The sequence below is a fragment of the Marmota marmota genome, unplaced genomic scaffold (assembly GCF_001458135.2).
Source record: "Marmota marmota marmota unplaced genomic scaffold, marMar, whole genome shotgun sequence".
NCBI classification, from domain to species: domain Eukaryota; kingdom Metazoa; phylum Chordata; class Mammalia; order Rodentia; family Sciuridae; genus Marmota; species Marmota marmota.
Genome location: NW_026000102.1, coordinates 7,424,606 through 7,448,620, shown reverse-complemented (window position 1 = coordinate 7,448,620; position 24,015 = coordinate 7,424,606). Strand labels below are relative to the sequence as shown.

General features: G+C 62.1%; 2 protein-coding genes across 17 annotated transcripts in view; both read right to left on the bottom strand.

Annotated features, from left to right (window-relative positions):
- The window catches only part of Mmel1 (membrane metalloendopeptidase like 1), a 32,111-nt gene extending 25,226 nt beyond the window's left edge, over positions 1–6,885 (bottom strand). For 3 of the 16 annotated variants that reach the window (XR_007340842.1, XR_007340843.1, XR_007340846.1), the window contains exon 1: positions 3,283–5,045. Coding sequence is in view for 11 of the 16 variants with exons in the window: in XM_048783783.1 (XP_048639740.1) it covers positions 3,283–3,637 (355 nt within the window). In the remaining 5 variants the exon portion in view is untranslated. Of the gene's footprint in view, positions 1–3,282; positions 5,046–5,077 lie in introns of those variants that run through there. The other 13 variants (XR_007340844.1, XM_048783775.1, XM_048783780.1 and 10 more) reach the window with 8 other exon arrangements.
- Positions 6,886–7,179: 294 nt separating this feature from the next.
- The window catches only part of Ttc34 (tetratricopeptide repeat domain 34), a 21,698-nt gene continuing 4,862 nt past the window's right edge, over positions 7,180–24,015 (bottom strand). Inside the window, exons 4-10 of the mRNA XM_048783568.1 lie at positions 23,632–24,015; positions 22,040–22,265; positions 20,664–20,871; positions 19,520–19,686; positions 12,742–13,012; positions 11,746–11,993; positions 7,180–10,403 (exon numbers count right to left, since the gene is read on the bottom strand). Of these exons, the coding sequence (XP_048639525.1) occupies positions 9,876–10,403; positions 11,746–11,993; positions 12,742–13,012; positions 19,520–19,686; positions 20,664–20,871; positions 22,040–22,265; positions 23,632–24,015 (2,032 nt within the window). The 3' untranslated portion in view covers positions 7,180–9,875. The remainder of the gene's footprint in view (positions 10,404–11,745; positions 11,994–12,741; positions 13,013–19,519; positions 19,687–20,663; positions 20,872–22,039; positions 22,266–23,631) is intronic.

Below are 24,015 nucleotides of genomic sequence, written 5' to 3'. Positions count from 1 at the left end.
TCAGTGAGACGCTGTCTCTAAATGAAATACAAAATAAGGCTGGTGATGTGGCTCAGTGGTCGGGTGCCCCTGAGTTCTATCCCTGGCACCCCCCCCCACCCCCCAAAAAAGTGGTAAATGCTGAGTGTGGGTTTAATGGGAAGCCATAGTTATGCCTGTGTTGGGAAGTGGAGATCTGGGTGCCTTCCAACAAGATGTCAGGAGCAATATTGATGGGCCAATGGCAGAATCTGACATTTGAGGATTGCACCTGACCTCCAACCGCACGACGGACAGTTTTCTAATTGTCACTGGTGTATGAAGTCATGAACCCTCCAGCGAGGCTCTCATGCCAGTGCTCCTAACATGCGTTCACAGCAGGAAACCGAGGCACAGAGTTATGGAAACCACCCGAGCACATGCATCTGGGTTTGGAGAGTGGGGTGGCCAGCGGGGCTGTCCACTTGAAGTCTGGGTGTTAGCCACAGCCACATGGTGCCCACTCACGGTCTATACCATGTAGCAAAGGGCCGAGGGTGGACAGTGAGCTCCAGATGCATGAGGAGGCGCCCTGGTCCAGGGGCTGGCGCTGTTTCTGTACAGGCCAGAGATTCTGTGGCCATGCGTGGTCACCACCTCTCTACTCACATTGCCGGCCAGCAGAGAGCAGCCACAGGCCGTGCTGTGTGAGTGGGTGCTGCTGTGTCCAACAGACCTGTATCTACAAAAGCAGGCCAGGGGCCGTGGCGCTAGGGGAAGAGCAAGACTGCTTCTGTGGAGCAGAATCCAGGATGGTCAGGGGTTGGGGCACAGGACTGTCATGTGACTTTGTTATAAAAAGGTTTATTTGTGACCTTCAATAGCCAATAATTAAATGAACGAATCGAAGATAACCATCCAAAGGACAGAAATATAAAAGTTCCGAGTTGAGGGAACATGGAGTGAATCGTGATAGAGCAATCCAGAAGAAGGTGGGAGAAGAGCAAAGGCAGGCAGGAGAACACCCCCGAGAGGGGGCGCTGTGGTGCTGACTGGGAACCGCAGACAGGGGGCGCTGAGGTGCTGGGTGCGAACGCAGACACGGAGAAGACAAAGACCAAACCCACCACCCACCGCTGCGCCAGGGGCACCTGGGAGGCAAAGCCCATGAAGTTTCAAGGGAAAAGAATGGAAAGGATAGACCAAGCGATTCCACTGAGCAATTCCACTGAGCACTGCGTGTTCACAAGGCAGGAGGACGGAGACTCAGGGTATTCGTGGAAGATAGAGGATTCTCTGTGTATATCTAGAAGTGAAACCTGCCTCATACTCACAAAGCCAAGCTTTCGTTTTATCTAAGCATGTGCCCATGTGATAGTACAGCCCTAAACATCTAAGATGGATAAGCGGATACAAGAAACTGACACCACTGTTTGCTTACACACGCACGCACACACATACACGCACACCCCTCGATAACTGAAGATCAAGAGAATGAAGAAGACAAGGCCTGCAGGAGTTGCTGACCTCGTGGCCATGGAGGAGCACGTCCGGCAGCATCAGGGCCTGTGTGTCCCACCAGGTCACCTGCACTGTGGGGGCGGAGCCAGAGTCAGCCCTCCGGCCAGCCCCAGCAAGCACCAGAGAACCTCACCAAGAACAGCTCGAACCGGCGCTTCTGGCAACAGCACAAGTAAGCCAGAAACCGGCAGTAATTTAAATCTAGAGATTAAAGAAATAAATCTAGATCACTCACACATCAAGAAAGAACATGGGAATGAGAAAGCACACTTGGGAACGAACAATGAGCAGGCTGCATGTAGAAGCTCCTGCCCCCTCATCGGGGACTGAGGCCAAGGTTAGCATGGGTCATTCCTGGGGGGTCACAGCTGAGGAGCCCCAGGCTGCAGGCCCCGGAGGGCCAGGAAGAGCCCAACTGTCCAAGAGCTCAGTATGCAGGAGGGGAGGGAGAGGTAGGCAAGAAATGGGGGCAGAGGTGTGAAGGCAGGAGGAGGCAGAGACCTCACCCAGGACCCACACACTGCAAGGGGGAGTGAGGGCCTCTTCTCTTGCAGGGTGGGCTCCCGCAGAGGCAGGAGCGGGGCCCCTTGCACGCTGAAGCTGGGTTCCCTGTTCCCTGTAAGCCTCAAAGCCAGGTGTTTTGAGAGCCCTGAACAAAGGTTCCCTGGGCCCTGGACCCTCCAGGTGAGCTTCCTGCCCCTGGAGCTGGCAGGGCCCCTCTGACCCTGCAGGAGGCCCTGGGGGGCCAGAGACCACAGTGACTGCTGGGCAGCTGCCCCACTCCACAAGGCTCCTGCAGGCAGCCTGGCCTGTGGATGCCCACCCTGTCCTCAGGCAGCACCCACTTCTGTTCTGCAGGAACAGCTGCCAACACTGGATGGGTGGCTCCTGAGGAACATTGAGTGACATGGCCACAATGCTCTGTTCCTAGAACCAGGCCAGGCAAGCCCTTCACCTGCATGTCCGTGTCCTGTGCCCGCCCACAGCAGGACAGCAGTCAGCGCTGGTGTGTGAGCTCCACCGGCCATGTGCGCAGGAACCCAAGGCTCAGGGAGGATGGGGGCTGGCCAGGGGCCGGGTGGCAGCTCACGTTGACCAGGGCTGCCCGGTGCCTGGGCGTTCACCTCACTCCACCTGAAGAGGAGCATTCTGGTTCCTCCACGTGGGTCTTTGTGGGGGAGAGCAAAGGAGAAGGGGCACCAGGGCAGCCCAGGGTCCCTGAGGGCAGTCCTGGCCACACCTCCATCTCTGTGGGTACCCAGAATGGCCCCTCCCACCGTCTTGCAATTAGCAGACTCTGTCTCAGAAGCCACTGGGCCCCAGGGACTACAGCTGGGGCCTCTGGCAGGGCAGGGGTGGATGCTGGCACCTTCACCTGGACTGCATGGCACTGAGGAAGGCGTCCAGGTGAGCAGAGCCTCGCAGGGGTGGGACCCAGTTCAGGAGCCCGGGCTCCTCCTGCTGGGCTGGCCGGGAACTGCAGCTGTGCTCTGCGGGCTGCTCGGCCAAGGCCTGGGAGGGGGTCTGCGGGATGGGGCAGGGGCCTGCCTTTGGCATCCAGAAGTCCTGCAGAGGCAGAGGGGGCGGAGGCAGAGCCCGCAGAGCCCGGAGGAGCAGCTGTGACGCAGAGCTTTCTGAAAGGGGCTACTGGCTCCCCACAGGGCAGCGTCCCCCTGGGACCCTCTCTGTTGCCGGCGGTAGGACTCTGAGGGCCTCTGGGACCTGGGCCGCCCCTCAGGCCCCACTGGGGGCAAGCAGGCCTGTGGGGCGGGGTGGGTGGTGGGGTGCAGCGTCCTCACTCACCTCTGCTGTAGAGGATGCCCAGGACCACCAGGGCTGCTGTCACCAGCAGCAGCAGCGCCCACTCTAGGAAGCCTCTGCGCGTCTGCACAGGTGGGCTGGCTCTCTCCATCCCCACTGGGCTTTCCGACTTCCCCATCAGCAAAGTTCTGGACGGGAGAGCGCACAGCTGAGCACCCCCGGCCAAGGGCAGGGAGAGGTGGCCCAGGGCAGCTCCAAAGCCCTGTCCTCTGCTGGCTGGGGGAGGGTCAGTTCCTGTTTCTGGGTCTCTGGGCTCTTGCACTAGCCAAAGACTGCAGCCTCGGAGTGCCCAGGGTAGGGGGCACCTGTGGTAGGGAAGGTCCCACCAGCTGGCCATGGTGGCAGCTTCCTCTCAAGGTCAGCTTCTCTCTGGGCCCCTCTGGCGGGCAGGGGCTGGACCCTTGCTGTTCACAGCTTGGGATCTGCACTCCAGACTGGGGGCTCAGCTCCTGCATTCTTGAGGGGCCTCTGCCACAGAGCCTGCGGGGCTGTTTGTGCCCGGGGCACCCTGGTACTCCGATCCTGGGTGCTGGGTCAGGGAGGGGGCTCTCACCACTGGGCTTTCTGTCCATGTTTCCTGTTGGAGCCCAGGAACATGAGAAGAGGACATAAATGATCAGCACCAGTGGTGACCACACAGGCCAGGGAAGGACCGGCAGGGCCAGACAGCCTTGAAGCCCAGCCCCAGCAGCCCCCTGGCTGGGTGCCACTCTGGTCGTGTCCCCCATCTCGTCAGTACAGAGGGCACACCTTCTTGAGCCAGGCAGATAGCGGGCAGCAGTGAGGACAGACAGAACTGGGGACAGGTTGCTGCTGTGGGCAGGACAGAGGGCTGGCAAGCAGGGACAGTACTCCGAGGGCTTCCAGGTCTGTCTGTGCTCCCGTGGGCATGTGTGTGTGTGCAGGTGTGAGTGGTGTGAGTGCACGTGTGTGTTTGCATGGCTGTGCCTGGGTGTGAGTGGGGAGTGGGGGTGAGCTGGGGTCCCTGGGAGCAGTGGCTGCTTCAGGCCACAGCCATTAAGCAGGACCACACCCCACGTGCGGTGCCCCAGCCTGACCCCACAGGAAGGCGGGGGCCTTCGGGACAGATGAGGAAGACGTGCCCAGTCGTGGGAGCCAATGAGACTGACCAGGGCTTGGGTTCAGCATTCTCACTCAGGACACTCATGGGCTGTGCCCGAGTCCCCGTCCTGACTCACTGGGGAGCTCACATGTGTCTCTTATCCTACCTGAGCATCACCTGCTGAATGGCCCAATGGGGGGTGGCTTAGAAATGCAGGTCAGTCCCCAGGAGGGCTGTACGGCCAGCTTATCTGGCACCCCTCAGTCTCCTGGCTCTGGGTTCCACCTGAGCCTCCCCTGATCCACAGGGGTCCCAAATCCAGTGCTGCCTGGCGCCTCCCCTGGGCTGAACCAGAACCTTGGTGCCGATGTGCCCCATGCCCTCTGGAGTTCCTCTGAGGTCTCTGCTGCCTCCAAACCAGCCTGTCCTCTGCTGCGGAAGCCACACGGTGCCCTGCCCAGCCCCATCCTGGCCTCCGTCCTGCAGTCTGACCTGCTCTCACTCCCACCACACATGGCCTGCTCCAGGCCCTCCACTGCACATGGGGGGGGCACGGGGCCTCTGGCAAGGCTGTCTGTGCCAGAGGGGCCGCTGCCCGGGTGGAGCCCTACAGGAAGTGCCCGCCTGTCCTGCATGAACTGGGCTGGCACAGGGAGGGGCCTTCCAGGTGCTGCCCAGGAAGCCAGCCACAGGGGCACACACACAGCACCTCACCTTTCTACTCGGAGTGGCACAGGGACACCCAGGGCTGGGGTGAGTCAGGCGAAGCAGCTGGGCTCAGGTGGAGGAAGGCAGGTCAGGCGGGGCCACGCTGGGAGGTCACACTGAGCAACTTCCTGGGGTCCTTTGTGATGCAGGGTGGCCCCTGAAGCAGTTCCGAGGTGGGGAGTTCCAGGGGGTCTGGGGTGGGGGAGGGGCCGATGCAGCCCCGGCTGCTGGGTCCCTTGCTGAGGGGCATGGCTGCCCAGGGCCTCTGGCTCCTCTGGCCCTGGCCTCCCAAGTCCTTCTCTTTCCTCGTTCCCATCTCTTGACCCTTCAGTCCACTGAGTTGTTGGGCAGGAAGGCCAGGCCCTCTGCCCTCTCCTCCTGCCTGTGCCAAAGATGCTGGCCAGGGTTGCTGTCCCCAGCGGCTGGTGAGGGCTTTGCGGCCACCTCCCCGGTGTCCTTTCCCTTTAGTCTCTGACAGGGTGGTGGGTTCCGACTGCCCGCTGGGGACTGTCAGGTTCAGATCCAACCCAGGGTCAAGGAGGCCTTCCCTGGGCCAGAGGGCTTCAAAACAGGCCTGTGGCGGTCTTTCACGGCTTCAAAGCATGGACCAGGGACCCAGCTTTGCTTGTTGATGGGGGGGGGGGTCTTTGAGCACAGAGGCCCCAGTGGGGACCCAGGCTTTCCCTTCTCCAGGCCCCCACTGGTGACCAGCTTCCATTTCAGAATCCCATGAGCCCTTGGCCTCTGTAAGGGCCAGGTCACATAGCCAGGGTCCTGAGCAGACAGTCCCTCAAGGCTACGCTTTACCAGAATGCCCACACTGGGTGGAGTTGGAGCTTCCGGTACACATTCAGATGGCCCTTGAGGGCCATGCGTTGGGAGGAGGGCCACCTCCAGCTGCAGACTGGGCTGGGTTCAGACCCCACCCCCACCTCCCTGACGCTCGGGAGGGGCTCCAACTCAGCTCCCTGGCTGTCTCTGAAGCCCCCTGCCCCAGGCAGAAACCAGCCCAGAGTCAGGAGCTGCAGTTAGCCTTGCGGCCACCTGGTCTGCTGGCCTAAATGGGAACAGGTCACGGTCAGCCTAGTGGGGGACTGGGAAGGGCCAGGATCTATCCAGGCTGGCTGGACCCCCTCCCAGATGCAACCACCTTGGGGTACCAGAGTCCTGTGGAGACTGTTTCCACACCCTGACAATAGCAGGCCCTTTTGGAAGGTCATGGAGCCTCTCGTCCCCAAGCTGAAGAACCTCAGAGGATGAGAAAGGCTGCGTCCCCCACTCTCAGCACGGCCTCCCGGGCCCCCAGGGCGGGCTCTGCACACTCCCTTCCTCACGCCCAGGCTGGTCACCACAGTCTACTCAGAGCAGCCCTTGCCCCTTGCCGGAGGCCACCTGGAGACCTGGGGCTCAAAGGCCCGATCATCTCTGGGGCTGCCCTGGTTCCTGGCTCTCCCCAGTCTGGAGGTGCTCAAGAGGCCCCGTCCTATCTGGGCACCTGGTAGCCAGGAGAAGCTGGCTAGCACAAGCCAAGGGGCTGCAGATCAGCCCCAGCGGGGAGCCTCCATTTGAACCCGGATGCCAGGAGGTCCTGCCAGAGCACGCCACCCGCAGCCGCACAGCCCTGCAGGATGGGGCCCAGCCCTTTCTCTTAGAGGAGGTCAGGGCAAAGCAGAGACCCTCTGCAGAGGTGCCGCCCCTCCCCACTTTAGTCCTGGGACCAGCCCATGTCCAGAGAATAGGCCTTTCCACCGCTGTGGGGGCCACCTTGGCCCCGCCCTCCCGGTCTCCGGGTTCTTAGACGGGCAGGGCCTGTACCCTGGGGGTCTCGGCACTCAGGGTGCTGGGATAGGATCCTTGGTGGTCTTGCACTGCCTGGGGTCCCCCTCATGGAATCACTGGCCCAGCCTCCATAGCCAGGGTCTCAGGCCATGTCCTGTGAGAAGGGGCTTGTGAGTGTGTCATAGGTGCAGGAGAGAACGTGTGTCCGGCGCCAGACACAAGGTGTGGTCCAGCCTACCTGAGAGGGGCCCGGCCACCTGAGCAGGAGTGGGGGCCATGGCTGCCGTGTTTGAGTGGCAGGCTCCGTCTCTCAATTTGGCCGTCACTCCTTCCTTGATCCCCAGTGTTTATTTCCCCCAGTCACGAGGCCAAGGACCACAGCCACCCAACAGCCCTTCACAGTGAGTTGCTGCTACTGGAGCCACCAACGCTTTCCACCTCCCCGGTGGCTCTGCTGATCCAAACACTGGTGCCAGAGTGGCCCTGAGGCACCTCCAGGAAGGTGACTTTGACCTGCTGACCTGGGGCCCTCCAGAATGGGGGTGGTGTTGGCCTGCTGACCAGGGGCCCTCCAGGATGGTGGCATTGGCCTGCTGACCCGGGGCCCTCCAGGAGGGGTGACTTTGACCTGCTGACCTGGGGCCTTCCAGGATGGGGTGGTGTTGGCCTGCTGACCCGGGGATCTCCAGGATGGGGTGACTTTGACCTGCTGACCCAGGGCCCTCCAGGATGGGGTGACTTTGACCTGCTGACCTGGGGCCCTCCAGGATGGGTGGTGTTGGCCTGCTGACCCGGGGATCTCCAGGATGGGGTGGTGTTGGCCTGCTGTTCCAGGGCCCTCCAGGATGGGGTGGTGCTGGCCTGCTGACCCGGGGATCTCCAGGATGGGGTGGTGTTGACCTGCTGTCCCAGAGCCCTCCAGGATGGTGGCGTCATCCTGCTGTCCAAGGCCCTCCAGGATGGGGTGGCGTTGGCCTGCTGACCCAGGGCCCTCCAGGAGGGGTGGTGTTGACCTGCTGACCTGGGGCCCTCCAGGATGGGTGGTGTTGGCCTGCTGACCCGGGGATCTCCAGGATGGGGTGGTGTTGGCCTGCTGACCCAGGGCCCTCCAGGATGGGTGGTGTCATCCTGCTGTCCCAGGGTCTGGTGGCATTAGCCTGCCGCCCCGGGGCCTGACTGCAGGGTGAGCTCCTTGCAGTGGGAATTGGGAGCCAGGAGGGCGGTGCTGGGGCTTCTCACAGCTGGAGCTGTCACCGTGTTGGTCGTGAAGCGCCAGCCGGGTCAGGGCCTGGGAGCCCAGCACCGCTGCACTAGGTGATGGCAGCGATGGTGACTGCACTGGCTGGTGGCAGCGATGGTGACTGCACTGGCTGGTGGCAGCAATGGTGACTGCACTGGCTGAGGGGTCCCCTGGGCTCTGCCTAGTCCTTCACCACCACCCGGCCGCTCAGGACCCACACGAGGGTCAGGCCATGGCACCCCCCTGGGTGTGTGCAAAGAACCATGGTGGGCCCAGGAGGAAAAGGCTCAGTACCCAGGGACTCGCCAGACTCCAGGGCTCACACTGAGACCTGGGGACAAAGGGCAGCGGGCCACCTGGACGCACCGGCTTTGCTGAGTGGGTGTCCTCACAGGGATTCCAAGTCGTCTGCACCAGCTGTGGTCACTGGTGGGGGTGAAACCTGGACTCCCTGGGGGTCTAGAGTCAGTGATGTGTGAGGGCAGAAGTCCCGAGTAGAGGAAGAGCTGAACTGGGCGGCCCTGGGAGGGCACATTCAGGCCTGTCTCAGCCTCCAGCTGAGCAGTGAGGGGCCGGGGACCTGGGAGACAGGTCAGGGGTCGCCAGGGAGGAGGGTGGACTTGACATGCTGGAGAAGCCCCCAGGCAGCAGGCCCAGACCTGGGGGACACAGGCTGGCTTCCTGGTCCTCAGCCCAAGTCTCAGATTGGCTGTGGGCTGCTCAGGCCTGGAGCAGCCCCCTCCCCGCGTAAAGCCTGGGCTGGGGCCCCACAGGGACCAAGACTCCGCCTAGTCCTCAGGGGCCAGCAGCCTGCTCTCAGGGTGGAGGTGGGTAGAGGAGCAGGGGTGTCTCAGCATGTTCAGGCATGAGAAACAGCCTACCGCTGAGCGACTGGTGAAACGTGTTTCTCACAGCTCTGGAGGTGGGAGTCCAAGGTCAAGGTGCCAGCAGATTCAGGGGAGGACCTGGCTCACAGAGTTGCCTTCCCACTGGCCTCATGTGGGAAGGGGTGGGGGGCTTCAGGCCGTGTTTGTTTGAATGAGGGCATCAGTCCATTCCCCAGGGCCCTGTTCCCAGCACCTCACCACCTCCCCCAGGACCCACCTCCTGGCGCCATCCCAGTGGGGCTTAGGGTCTCAGCTTATGAACTCTGGGGACACTCAGGCCATACCAAGGTGCCAGGCAAGCAAGACGGACTGAGACCCCTGTGAGGTGAACCGGGGCCTGTAGGGGCTATCCCTGCGGGGCTGGGGGACAGCAGGAGTGGGCTGCAGGGGTCCCCCTGGATTTAGGTACATGCACACTCCGTGGAGATGTCCTCAATGAACAGATGGGGCAGGAGGCCCCAGGTCGGGAGGGCAGTGGGAGCAGAGGTACCTGCTGCCACCCCTGGGGCTTCCAGAACTCCTGAACCTGGCCCACCCCAGCTGGGGATGCAAATATTTGTTGAGCCAGTGAGTGGACAGATGGACAGACTGACCGATGGATGGGGATGGCTGGGCAGGGAGCGACACAGAGGGAAACCCTGGAAAATCAGGAAGGAAGTGAAGGTGGAGCAGGGAAACCTGCAGATCCCAAGTGGAGGACCAGACCTGAGGCCGCGTGGAGGCCAGAGCCCCAGCTGTTTGCCAAGGGACCCGAGCTTGGTGGGAGGCTGACACCTCCGTGAAGATGGGAGGCACCTGAGGGCCGGGCAGGTGGCAGGGCACCGGTCCAGGCAGCTGGGGCGCTCCCAGTGAGAAAGGCAGGTGCCCAGGGAGGGGGCCTGGGGGAGGGCAGCGCTGGTCAGAGCAGCCGGCAGCCGGAGGCTGTCTCCCTCTGGGTTCGAGCCTTCAGCCTCCTCAGGCGGCCGTGGTGGGGGTTCACCAAGAGGCCACTCTGGGGGCCCGTCAGGGCCTCTCCGTAGCGCTGCTCCTCCAGGCAGCACTGGCCCAGACGCAGGAACATGCTGGCCCTGGGGGCCTGGCCCGGCTGCGCCCACAGGCGGCTCTGCGCCAGGGCCGGTGACAGCTCGAGGGCCTGGGCGAAGGCCCTCGTGGCGCCCTCCTCGTCGCCCAGGCTCAGCAGCAGGCGGCCCCGGGAGCTGAAGTCCTCGGCTCGCCTTGCCAAGTCCCCGTCCCCGGCTCCCTCCCGGATCACGTGGTCCAGGTCCTGGAGTGCCCGGTCAACTTCCCGCAGCTCAGCCAGGCAGGCAGCCCGTAGACGCAGGTGGCAGGTCCTGCCACCACCAGCCAGGACAGCCAATGAGCAGTAGCCCAGCGCCCACCTGGGGTGCCCTGTGTCCAGGAGGGTGCTGGCTTCCTGGGCTGCTGCCTGCAGAGGACACACAGGGGCGTAGGGAGTACAGGGTCAGCCCTGCCGAGGCTGCTGGCCTTGGGAGGGGGCCAGCGCCTGGGTAAAGGGCCTCCCTGCCACTCCCTGTCCTGGAATCGGCTCGGCCCAGCTCAGGCTGCCAGTGTCTGTAAGTGTCCTCCTCAGCTGCCACTCTTGCTGGGACACCGGCATCTCCTGTCCTCCCTCGGGAGCCTTACAGCCCCACCTCCTGGCAGGCCTCTGGTGATCTTCAGAACCACCTCTGTGGGCCCTCCAGAGGCTGCTGCTTGGCCCCACCACCTGCTGAGCTGCCAGGACCCTTAGGACAGGAGCCGAGCTGCCCTCTGCCCAGCCCAGGTCCTGGGTGCAGCTCCTCCCAAGGTCAGGAGGGGAGGGCCAGCTGTGCACAAACTGGCTCCCTCTTGTTGCAGTCCCTGCACCAAAGTCAAGGTTGGGGACCAAACATGCTGCCAACCTGTCCTCCCTCGGCTCTCCCTGTGGCTCGCTCTAGCATGGTGCAGGCCCCTGGATGTCCATGCACTGGGTTTGCTGTGTGCTGGACTCATCCCTGGCCCTGGGGGCACCTGGGTGGGCCAGAGGCCAGCTAGTGAGCATGTCCACCTTAACCCTCCTTTCTGGACTGCTAGACTGGCGGTCATTGCTGGCTAGGCCTGCCGCCCCCAGGCAGTTTCCTTTCTGAGCTGAGGACCACACTGGGAAGCTGCCCCCTGCCTCCTCTTCTCCACTGACCCTGCTTCTTCAGTCAGCTAGGGACAGAAATCACAGGACACTTCACAGTGAACCCGCTGGCCCAGTGGCCTTCCGCGGCTCCCCTGGACCTGGGGAGTAAGGTGCGCTGCAGGCCAGCCTTTCGGGAAGCTCTGGGAAGCACACTCAGGTGCTGGGATGTGACCTTGGTCTCTGACTCCAAAGCTCAAAGCCTGTGGTCCTGGCCTCCCCACCTGTGGTGCCCTCCTGACCCTGACCGGGCTGGCCTCTGGGATGAGCTTCTGGCCTGGAGGAAGCCCCTTGCTGACTCAGCCCAACTCTGGGAGGGTCCTCCCCTTTCCACCCCATCACCTGTACTTTTGCACCCCAAGCAGAGATGCCCAGAGGCTATGGGGTTGTGCGTGGGCAAGGCGGTGCCAAGGTGGGCAATTGTGGTGCCAAGGTGGGTAGAGGCCCGTCTTCAGGGCAAGACCCGGCACCTCCTACTCACACCTCACCCCATCCAGCTGGAACCAACCCAGCAGTGGGGAGAGGACAGTGCCCTGTGGTGGCCCAGGGTCTCAGCCGTGCTGTGTGGAGGGGCCAGTGTGGCTGCCGGGGGATCTGTGCACACCTGGGCCACGCTGTGCCGCTCCGAGGCCGCCAGGAGCTGCAGCAGGAAACGCAGGTCCTGGGCGTCCGCCTCGGCCAGACACTGCAGGTCCTGGACGGCGGCGGGGACAGCTCCCTTCTTGAGCTGGAGCAGGCCTCTCCGGGCCCGGGCCGCCTCCGGTGGGCGTGTGGAGCACAGGGCTTCCTGCAGGGGAGCACTGGCCTCCTCATAGCTGCCTGTGGATCCAGGAAGGACAGTGGGGGCTGTGGCTGGGGACGAGGAGCGCACAGGCTGTGAGACATGCCTTCCCTGCTCCATGCTGGCAGGGGCAGTTGAGGGACAGACTCGGCCCCGAGGACAGAGCTGGGAGCTGCACACGGGGCTGGGAGCTGCACACCGGGAGCACATCCAGGCTGCATGGACCCACCTGCAGACCCGCCCTTGCCCCCGCTGCATGACCCCTGGTGGAGCAGCAGGGCTCTGACTGCCCTCCTGGAGGTCACCACAGGGACGGCCTTCTCTCCTGAGGCCCTCGGGCAAGGCTGGGCCAGGGGAGCAGAGCACGTGGGTGTGAGCAGCAGGAGGTGGGGAGAAGCCCCTGAAGCCCTTGGAGGGCAAAGGCGGGCGCCAAGAGCACCCTTCAGGTAGGGGCGAGCATCAGGGTGAGGTGGAGTCGGCACACATGGGCCAGGAAGGGGCTGACCTCCTCTGGACCACAGTGGATCCCTGCTTCATGCAGCTTGAGTGTGTGGGGCAGGAGGGTTCCTTGTGAGAGGCCCACAGACGGGCCCAGAGGGTCAGGTAAGAGGGAGCCCCGCCCACAGATGGGCCCAGAGGGTCAGGTGAGAGGGAGCCCCGCCCACAGACTGGGCCCAGAGGGCGCTGAGGCCGTGGAGTTGGGGTGAAGGGGCCTCAGGACCAGTGCCGTCCATGGCTCTTCTGTTTCACAGAGAAGAACAGAGCAGGTCAGGGGTGTGGGACAGACGTCTGTGTCCCCCACTCCTGGCCGACACGTACCCAGCACCAGGAGTGTGTCCACGAGGAGGAGGTGCCAGCTGGGCTGAGTGGCATCGATTCTGGTCAGCGCCTGTCCCACTGCCAGGAGGCCCTGGGTGTCCTCGTCCCCAAGGGAGACCCCCATGTCCAGAGTCTGGCTCAGGAGGGCCCGGCAGCGGGAGTGGAGGCCCTGGGTAAGTGGCACCCGAGCTTCCGGCCTCAGAGAGCGGATCTCGGGGACCACGGTCCCTGGGTCGAGTCGCAGGGCAGAGATAACGTCGTCGACGGCGTCCTGCAAGGGGAGAGTCGACGGCGTCCTGCAAGCCTGGCTCAGGAGTCATCCCAGCCGGGAGGGACATCCCTGTTCTTGGGCCTCGGGTCCTCTCCCAGGGTCCTACAGGGTGTGCCCGCCAGCTCACTGCCCTTCCCTGCCGTCCATGGCTGCAGCCTCATGCGCCAGCCCAGTTTTGGTTGGGCATCTGAAGGACCCAGCTCACTGGCTTTCATCCCCCACAGTTACCAGCCCTGACCCCCTTTTGAGGCCAGACCCTGCACCTGCCCATCAGTCCTCCAAGTTCAGCCCCCCGACCTGCCCGAGGTCGGTGGCACCCTCTCTGGGTAGCTCCCTCCCAGCGGGTGATTCTGGAGTTGGCGGGTTTCGGGCATATGCTCCTGAGAGCCTGGGCCATGGCACCCCAGGGGCAGAAGCCCAGTTTGGCAAGTGCCCCGGGGTTCTGGGAAGGGAGGCTTGGTGTGGGGCACAGGAAGGCTCCCTCCGAGGGCGTGGGACAGAGGTGGGCTTGGCTGGTGCCCCAGGGGCAGCAAGACACAGGGAGGAAAGCGGAGGGTTGGGCTTGCTGTTGAGATGTAGGCCTCCCTGCCCAGGGCCGGAGGACAGAGGCCAGGCGGAGGCCAGGCCTTGTGGGAGGGCCTTGATGAGTAGATGGTAAGCCACCTGCTCCTGTCCTGGCCGGCATGGGGGCCTGGGGCCATCTTCCTCGGTCTTTCCCTAGTTGCCCTGTCCTGGGGCCTCTGTCTCCCCTCCTGATCTGTGGGGTTAACTGAGTATTTTCAGTATCCCATTTTTGTCCCTCTGTTGACCTCGGGGCTGTGCCCTTTGTCCTGTTGTCGGCATTCGCTCCGCGGATCCCACGTCCTCAAGGTGCTCCACAGGCAGCGGGCCACGAAGGCGAGTCCCCTCCCCTGCCACGCTGCTGACCTCCCGCACGGCGTGTCCACGTGTGTAGGAGCTCTTGGTGGTGGCTTCTGACGCTCCTGGGACAGGCTTCAGGGATGGTGTCCCCTTCTGCACCCCGAGGGCTGTTTCTTTTTCTTTTCCTTACGATACTCTGGAGAGTTGGTCACAAACGCGTCTCAGGCCACAAGGGAATGGAAGGGCTACGTTCAGCCTTTCAGGAATCAGGCAGGGAGCGGAGGAGGTCACCATGAGTCCAGGGCCTTGGTGGGCACGTTCCCGGGGGGGTGGTCCCTGTACCTGGGCGGCGTTCCTGGAGGGGGCATGCCCCTCGGGGTCCCTCGTGCAGGGAGACTCCCCACTGGGGGCCCACGGAAGGCCTCATACCAGGAAGCGGGCCTGTCATGCCCCTCGGCCCGTAGGCGGTGGGGTACCCCACGGCCTGGCGGGTACCGGGTTGGAGCCCTGCAATCCTGGCAGTGGCTGCAACAGTGCCTCTTCCCTGCGGGGCTGTCACCCGTCGGGATGGCCCACCCACCCCACGGATGGGTGCGCAAGACCTGCCAGAGCCGGGGTGTGGGGACACAGCGGATTCTCTGCCAGCAGCCCCCCCCAGCTCCTGGCCCAGCACTCCAGCAGGTGGCACTCAGCCGTGCGGTATCTGGGAGGAGGTCCCCTGCTGTGGTGGAGACTAGGCTCCGCCCCGCGGCAGCGCCAGACCAAGGCCCTTCCCTGCTGGGGCTTGGAGCTCTTTGGCGCCATCTTCCTGAGCCATCACAGTCAGAGGATCCCATTCGTCTGCTTGTCAAGGGTACCCACGAGGACCGGCCCGCGGGCGCCTCCTCCTGCAGTGGGCAGCTGCGCGCCTCAGGGGTGGTTCCGAGGGCTCTGGCTACCGCGGGATTCGCCTCCTCAGACGCTGGACGCCACCAACTGGGGCTGCTTTCCCCGCGGCCGCTCCTGAGCTGCTGCCTCTTCCTTTGCCTTCGGAAAGGACCTCGCGGGCCTCGCGGGCTCTCTGTCTCGAGGTCCCTGTCCCTGCTCCTTGGGAGCGTGCCTGCCCCTCTCTCTCCGCTCCTCTGGGAGTCCAGGGTGGAGCCGGCTTGGTCGTGGCCTCAGGGCCCCTGGAACACTCCTTCTAGACACGGCCTCCTCACTGGGCCTCAGGGGCCCTCCTCACAGGCCCTTCTTTGGAGGCCTCCCACTGCCCTTAAGCCAGGCTGGGGCCTTGGGCTCCGGCTCACCCCTTCCCGTGCTCGCGGCCCTGCTCTGGGCGCCTGCCGTGCCTTCCAAGCCTGGAGCCGGCCAGGGCCTGTTTCTGCTGAGCAGCGCTTTGCTGGTGGCGTCACACTTTCCTGGGTCTCTGCGGCCCGTGCTCTTGACCTGTGCTCTGGGGCTGGGCGGTGCTGGTTCTGTTCTGGTGGACATTTCCGTCACCCGGGGAGGGGCCATTCTGGTCTGGCCAGGTGTGGCTTTGCTCTTGGGTAGAGCAGGCTGACTCCAGCATCCCCAGCCCTGCCTGGCCCTGGCCACGGCTCAGCTGTGGGCCCAGCGCAGGTGACCTCTGCTTCTGCCGTGCTCTGGGCATGTGCAGTGCAGGCCTCACGCAGCGTCCCTGCAGACTGAGGAGGACTCCTGGCCCGGCCCCTGCTCAGTCCTTCCTCTTGCTTCTGTCCCCATGACTATGCCTACTGCAGGGACTCCCAGGAGTGCCTCCCTCAGGGCCTCGTCTCTGGCTGGCTTCCTGCACCGAGTGCCCCGTCCTCAAGCCTCATCTGCTGCAGTGAGTGTCAGAATCCCCTTCCTTTTTTGGGGGCTGAATAATTTTCCCTCAAGTGGTGGACTGTTCTGCTTTTCCGTTCCTCCATCAGTGGCCACCAGGGCTCTCCGTGAGGCGTGATGCTCCAGCGTCAGCACCAATGGTCTTCTTCCTGGTGGCCCAGCCATTGAGCACTCTTGCCAACAGTTCCACAAGGCTAGTTTCCCCAACCACACCGGTCACTTCAGAATCTTGACTGTTACCCTCCTGACAGGTGCATGGTGGCATCCCTTAGCTTACCGAGCGTTTCCCTGAGGACGGTGACGCTGGACGTCTTTTCCTGGGCTTCTTGGCCCTAGGGGCAGTTCCGTTCAAGCCCTTGGCCCCTGTGAGCTGGGCTGCTTGGTGCGTCGGTGGCAGGCCTGGCCGGGGGTTGCCTGGTGACCTGCTCGTAGGCTCGGTGCCTTGATGCATGACGGTGCTCAGGATTCCTGAAGTCTCATTGGTCTACTTTTTCTTTTGTTGCCTGGTTTGGTGTCCATCTAAGAAACTGGCCAAATCTAAAGTCGTGAACCTTTTCCCATGTGTCCGTCTAACAGTTCTGAAGTTTGAGGTCTTATGGTTAGTTGTTTTTTTTTTTTTTTTTTTTTTTTCCATCCTGGGATTGAACCCAGGGTCACTTTATCACTGAGCTGCAGCCTCAGCCCTTTTTATTTACTTAATTTTTTGAGACAGGGTCTTGCTAAATTGCTGAGGCTGGCCTCAAACTTGCCGTCCTCCTGCCTCGGCCTCCTGAATTGCTGGGGTGATAGGCATGACTACATTTGGACTTTTTATCCCTTTTTGAGTTACTTTTTGCGTATGGTGTGAGATGAGGGTCCAGATGCATTTTATGTGGATGCAGTTTCCCCAGCATCGTGTATTGAGAATAGTTTTCTTCCCCCGCTGGTCTTGGCTTGCCAAAAGTCGCCTGCCCACACGGGTGGAGGGTTATTTCTGGGCTCTCGTTCCATTGGCCCTGCAGACACAGGGGCTCATGCCAGCAGCACACTGCGATGCTCACCGTGACTGAGAGAGCAGGGTCTAAGGCCCCAGCTTTGTTCTTTTTCTAAACTGTTTTGCGTATTTGGAGTCCCTTGAGGCTCCATATGAATTCTGGGGGGAATTTTCTATTTCCAAAAAAAAACATTTTTTTCAAATATACAATTTAGTTGTAGATGGACACGATCTTTTTTTTTTTTAGTCCCGGGGATTGAACTCAGGGGCAGTAAACAACTGAGCCATGTCCCCAGCCCTACTTTGTACTGTATTTATTTAGAGACAGGGTCTTACTGAGTTGCTTAGTGCCTTGCTTTTGCCGAGGCTGGCTTTGGACTCGCAATCCTCCTGTCTCAGCCTCCTGAGCTGCTGGGATAATAGGCGTGGTCACCGCACCTGGCAACATAATATCTTTATGTATCTTTTTTTTTTTTTTTTTTATGTGGTGCAGAGAATTGAACCCAGTGCCTCACCGAGCTAGGCAAGCGCTCCACCACGGAGCCCCGCCCAAGTCCCTCATGGGGATTTTGGTAGGGACTGCACTGAGTGCTCCTGCCTACAGGGTGACACAGACTCGGTGACAACGTGAAACACTCTGATCTGATCTGTCACTTTCTTTTGGCCATGTGTCCTAGTTGCCACCCTATGCATCCTTGACTTCCTGAGGGGTTGACCTAAATATTTCGTCATCGGATGCTCTTGTCATTGAGATGCTTTCTGAATGTCCTCTCAGGTTGTGCCGTCAGTGTGAATCACTCTGGGGTCCGTGGGTCCACCTGGTGGCCTGCCGTTTTCCTGAATCCTGTGACTGCTGGTAGATTCTGGGGGACTCCTCCCTCTCGGCAGCTGACCTGAGTGTCAGCGCTGGGCGGGGTGGAGGTGGCCTTGCTGCCGCTCCCCTTGAGGAAAGCCCTCCGTCTGGTGAGACGTCCGCTGTGGGCTCCCACACGGGCTCTGGTCACGCCGAGGTCCTTCCTTCCACCTTGCTCTGCTGGCAGTTTTCAACACAAGCGGCTGGATTCCGTCCTGTACTGCTCCTGCTCCGTGGGTCACCTCCTGCTTCCTGTGTTCTGCTAATGCGGGGACCCTGGGGGGGACTGCATGTGGGACCTCCTCACATGCCGGTCGTGTGTGACCTCCTGGCACACGGCTGACTTTCTGCTGTTCTACTGAGGACGCTGACACTGGTGTCCGTCAGGGCACTCCTCGGGTTTTCCCGTACTGTGGGCCTGGTCTTGGGGTTGGGTGTCGCTGGCCTCTGGGTGACTTAGGAACTTCTCCCTCTTCTTCTTTGTTTTTTTTGAAAAGTTGAGAAGAGTTGGTGTTGAGTCTCTGACTGTTCAGAGACTCCCCGGGGGCCGCACAGGCCCGGGGGCCTTGCACACTCGTCCGGCGACTGGCCCAGCCTCGTCAGTATCCCTGGGTGTCCCTAGGCTTTTCAGTTTCTTCCTGACCCTCTTGCTCTGTCCACCTGCTTGTCGGCTGTCCTGCCGAGCAGCTCCTCCTGGCTCCCTCCTGTAGGACTGGTGCTCATGACCCACCTCAGTGCTGGGCTTAGAGATCCGAGTTCTCTCTCGTACCAGGGATTGAACCCAAGGGCTCTTACCACTGAGCCGAATCCCCAGCCCTTTAAAATTTTTTATTTTTATTTGAGACAGGGCCTTGCTAAGCTGCTGAGCCTGGCCCTGAACTTGCCACCCTCCTGAGTCGCTGGGACTACAGTCTCTTCTCTTTTTAAGTCCATCCAGCTAATGGTTTGTCCGCTTTGACTTTTCTGAGGGATCGACTTTGGTTTCCATCGATTTTCTCCATTGTTTCTCTAGTCTTAACTTTATCTCTAACCTTCCTCCTTTCTTTGTTTCTGCCTGCTTTGGGTTCAGTGTTCCCTAAATCGTAGGATTGGTGACTTGGGATCTTTGTCTTGTAATGTGCACGCTGTGGCCGTGAACGTCCCTTGGTCCTGCCTGCGTTGTCCCGTGTGTCTGGTGTACTGTGATTTCATCTCCATCCATCCCCGAGTGCTTCCTGAGCCCCTGGTGATTCCTTAGCTCCCCACTTCTACAGAGGGCAAACTGGGCGCGAGAGGCAGAGCAATCGGCCTGAGGCTGCCTATCGGACCCTGGACCCAACACCCCTGCCCAGGAGCAGACCCCAGAGGGTGCCCTTCCGCACACACAGGGAGTGTGCAAACAAGGAGTGTCCACAAAGCAACAAGCAGAAACTGTCTTCCAGCACACGGCTGCTGGTGTGAGCCAGACCTCTCCTCCTGTCCGCCTGGCTCCCAACATTTTATCCTGAATTGGAGCAGTTTCTGCAGAAGGTCTTAAGTATATCATTTCTCTCCTAAAAAGCAGGTAATTTAGGTCAGATCAAAGTTCCAAGGGCTCTGCTGGCTGCACCCACGGCAGACAGGACTTACTCCTTCTGCACCCGTCCTGTAAATCCTTTTTAACACGGGGCTCTGTGCAGCAGACTGTGCAGTGGAGGGGACCCCTCGTGGCCTATGCCCCTGTAGAGGGACACCTGCAGCCGTTATGGAACTATTTTAAGCTGGGGAGGCTCCACCAACCCTTAGGGCTTGCACACGTGTCCGTGCAGGAGTCGTGGAAGAGTGGGGCTCCCTGGAGGTGGACCTGTGGGGTGCGGCTCCTGCGGCCTGCAGTGCAGGTGAGGAGGAGGGGGTTCTGATGGCACGTCACGGCTCATGACACCTGGCCCTGCTGGCACTCCTTGGGTGCAGGAGGAAGGCACTGCCCTGGCCTCCCTGCCCCACCTGCCCGGCCCCAGAGGGGAGAGTGGCCCGGCACCTGCAGCTGGTCCAGGGCCAGGTACACGAGGGCCCGTCCACACAGAGCCTGCACATTCCCCGGCCTGGCCCGCAGCACGGAGTTGAAGTCAAACACAGCGGTCTTCTTCTGGCCGAGGAGCCCATAGCAGCGGGCTCGGACGAGTAGGGACTCACTGGCCTCCGTCCCTGTAGGAAGTGGGCATGGTTAGGACATGGCTGTGGCTGGCCACTTGTCCAGTGTCCCTCCTGGTGCCCAGACTGGGGGGTCCACTGTGGGGAGCTCACACTCCACTGGGCAGCAGGGCCGGGCAGGTCACGGGCAGCAGGGGGAGGGAGCCTTCTAGGAGGGCGGCATCTGGGAGGACTGGTGGACACTGAGGGACCTTGAAGAGGCAGGGGCACTGCCCTGTCTCTGAAGTGAGGCCAGGCGAGGGGGACGGGGATTCCCGGGGTGGCTGGGGAGGGTGTGAGGCTCTNGCCCTCCCCAGAGAGGAACCACCACCACCCACTTCTGGGTGTCTGTCCAGCGCCAGATGCAGGGGAGAGCGACTTGGGCCTGAGGCTGCTCTCAGCCTGTCCCTTCCCCGCCGTCACAGGCGCCTCAACGCAGGCTTGCCGGCACCTGCTCGAGGGCAGGCGGAAGCCCCTGCAGTCTGACCGTGGGTCTGTACCAGCGCCCTGCACCCAGGAGCCTGCCGTGAGCCTGAGAGAGACCCTCCCTCCTCTGAGCCTCGTGCCCCACACAGCACCGAACACCCCACTCTAAGACGCACAGGGCCTGCCTATACCTGGGGCCAATGCAGGGCAGCAGCATCCCCGTGCCTAGCCCCCGGGTAGGCAGCTTGGCCTCCTGGAGACTGTGTGGGCACCTGAAGCCTCAGGCACTGTTTCTGGGAGGTCTCAGGGGAGCCAGCATCTCGGGTCTGTTCACCCCGGGGCCGAGACAGCATGGACAGCAGCCCAGGAGCCAGGCAGGGCACAGCTCAGGCCCCAGCTGGCCCAGACCCTTCCTGGGCCGTGGCATGTTCTCAGTGAGCGGCCCCACTGTCCATCCCACAGGGGCTCCCAGGGCCCATGGACCTGGGAAGCAAGCTGTCCTCAGCCCCGTGTCCCCCGTGTAGCTGGCACAGGATTGGACCCCTGGGCAGGAAGGGTTCTCCTACCCGCAGCGAAGATGGCCAGAGAGAGGTAGGCGATGGCCTCCCTGGTGTGGGCCTCCCTGTCCACCCCGCTCGGCTTCGCTCGCAGGATGCTCAGGGCCCGTGTGTGGCAGTGGCTTTGCAGCAGCAGCCGGTCCTCGTGACGAAAGACGTCCAGGGTGGGCTGCAGGCAGGCTGTGTCCCCAGAGTGGACCACCTTCTTCACCAGCTGCTGGGGCCCGAGAGAGTCGCTGCCACCACCGCCTGCCTCTGGCTCCTGTTCACTGCCCCATGGCCAGCATGCCCTGCCCACCAGGCCCCGTCTCCTCCAGCCCAGGGGCCTCTCTGCCTGTCTCCCCATCTGGTAGGGGCGGGGCTCCCCGACGCAGGGTCTGGTCCCCAGCTGGACCACAGGGCCAGGGTGAGAGGAACGAGGGGGCTCCAGCTGCACTCGCAGCCCCCTGTCGGCCGTGTGGCCAGGGCAGGGTGGAGCCCTCACGTGCCTGAGCCTGGACCTCCTCTGACCATGGAGGGAGAGCCCACCTCTATGAGCCTCCTGGAGGAGGCCTGACCAGGAAGGGGTTTCGAGCCATCAGAGGCTCAGGGAGCCACTCCAAAGGTGTGGAGAAGAATCCAGGGCGGGCCAGGCAGGGTCAGCTGTGCTCTGGGCAGTGCAAAACCCCAGGCAGACACAACCTCTCCCTCCGGGGCTCTGCCCGAGGAGACCCAATACTGCCCCCTTCTGGCCTCTGGTGCAGACACTGGCCCCAGGGCAGGGTGGAAGGATAGCAAGTTCCAGGGTGTCCCTCCCTCCTACTCTCTGCCCAGGGCAAGGGGGTCAGGATTCCAAACTAGCACAGGAGCAGAAAGCGGCTGGCAGGTGCCTCCTCCTGGACTCCAGAGTTTGAGGCCCTCCTCAACATCACCAGCTGCCTCTGGCCCAAGCAGGAGCCTCCACAACAGGGAGGCAGGAGAGGCTCTGCCACCCCAGGAGCAGAGGGGTCTTGGAGGCAGGAAGGCAGGCAGGGGCTGAAGGCCTGGGTCCCTTCCCTGCCCCTCCACCTCAACAGGACCATGTCCAAGCTTAGCCTGTGTGGGACCCTCGGGGAGAAGCTCAGCTGTGATAAGTTCTAGGTCCTTTCTTCATAACCACAGCCAAAGCCAACCTGCCAGGCCTCAGGGTACCTGTTCCAGCTAATTACCAAGACAACCTGCAGGACCAGGGCATAGATGAACAGACTGATGTCAGAGAGGTAAGAGGGGCTGCAGGAAGCAGAGCTGGGGATGAACAAGGTTTTCAGGCTGTAGGTGCTGAGCGGGGTCCACAGGAGGCCTGCTGCCCTCCGCAGAGCTGTGCCCATTTCCACCTGCCCTGCAGTAGTGCACCTGAGCCTTCTCACCTGGTTGGCATCGTAAGAGAAGCCCCTACGCAGCTGTAGCAGGGCCAGCCGTGCCAGCACGGGGGTTGCCTGGGGTCTCCGGGAGAGGGCCACCAGCAGAGATTTGTGGGCATCGTCCAGGCGGCCCAGGCGGTAAAGGGCATCGGCTGCCAGGAGTTGTGAGTTCTCGTCCTCCACGTCCAGCTCCATCAGCATCGTGGCCAGCTGGTACACGCCATGGGCATCCCTGTGGAAAGAGTGGCTCAGGGTGGGCCAGCCCCTTCCCTATGCCCTGCCCAGCCGCTCAGCAGGTTGGGCCAGCTCGCAGCCCACTGTCTGCTGTGTGGCCAGGGCAGGGTGGAGCTGAGGAATGACCCTCACACCACACTGTACCTAAGTCCATGCTGCTGTTTCCAGCATGGCCCCTCAGCCCTCACCCTCCCGCCGGGTCTTCCCATCACCCCACGGGTAGGCACTGTGGCACAGGAAGGGTGAGTTCACGTAACGGTCAGTAGTAGCACTGACCCTGAGTAGACCTCAGGATTTCCTTTTCTGCAAAAATGTGGGTTAACAATTTGGCCCTGCTGGGCTCAAGGGTGAGCTGTTGGCAGGCAGGATGCACTTGGGATGTTCCTGGTGTCCACATGGGAACGTCCTGAACTTCCACTCCAGAAGAGGCCGGAGCCTGGGACTTGAGTGGACCCTCGGGAAGAAGCTCAGCTGTGGTAAGTTCTAGGTCCTCTCTTCATTGGCACAGCCAAAGTCACCCTGCTGGTAACCCTTCCTCCCCACCAGCAAGTGCAAGCACACGTCAAATGAGGCCTGGAGTAGAGGCCGGCATCGGTTGGCTGCAGTGATGGGCCGAGGCCCCTGTCTGGAGGCCCCTGTCTGGAGGCTGTTCACTTCGCTGCCTTCTCCCACCTCCCAGCGACCCACCAGAGTGCACACTGGAGCAGCTAGAGGCTGGTGTCTGCTCCGTTAGCAAGGATTGTGCAGGAAGCCCCAGGGCAGGGGTGGGGGCTGTGCCGGGTGGGCAGGGCAGGGAGCTCAGAGGTCCAGGACCCTGCCCTGGGGCTGCTCTCCACCAGGAGCTCCACTCTCCACTGAAGGAGGAGATGTGGTGGACACAGGATGTTCCCACCATGCCTTACGACCGAGAGCAAAGGACCCGGGGCTGAAGGAAGGAGTACTGGCCAGCAGCCTCAGGACCCCACACTGATGCCTGGAGGCGTTTTTACCAACAAAGGACTTTCATGATCTATTGGAGCAAGAAAGTAGACTACAAACTACATACATCGCACAGATGTGTTGTATATGCACAAAAAGAAACCTCTAGACAGAAATGCCGGCAGCGGGCTGACACGTTGAGTTTTACTGTTTCCTTTCCATGTCTGAGTCTCTGATTTCCTAGGGACAGGAAGCCCACAGTGCAGGATGCTCACAGACTGAGACCCTAAGCTCAGATCTGGGGCTGAATCGTCCCGGATGCTCAGGGAAACCACCCAGACATGCTGCCTGGCTTTACTCACCTGTAAACAGGAACAAACACCCTCTACCTCCCAGGAGACCCCGAATGGAGCCGCAGCCCCCTCTTGGGCGGGGCCAGCTCTCACCCTTCCTGTGCCACAGGGCCGTCCATCTCAGCAGCTCTGCTCCTGCAGGAGGGCACGTCCGCAGGGCGGGGGCCACACCCGCGCAGCAGCATCCTGCGGCCTTCCTCCCGCAGCACGGTCAGCAGCAGTCCGCGCTGGTTCCAGGGCACGTAGGCCTTGGCGGCCATCAGCGCCTCCTCGGGCTGCAGCCGGCACGCAGTGACATAATCCAGCGCGCCCAGGAAGGCGCTGCCGGCCAGCACCCGCAGCAGCCCACGGCCGCACAGCGCCCGAACACAGCCGCCGGGATGCGGCGCCCCCTGCTCCACCACCGCCTGGAAGTCCTCCTTGGCGCCGTGGGTGTCGCCCACGTGCAGCGCGCAGAAGCCACGCAGCGCCCTCAGG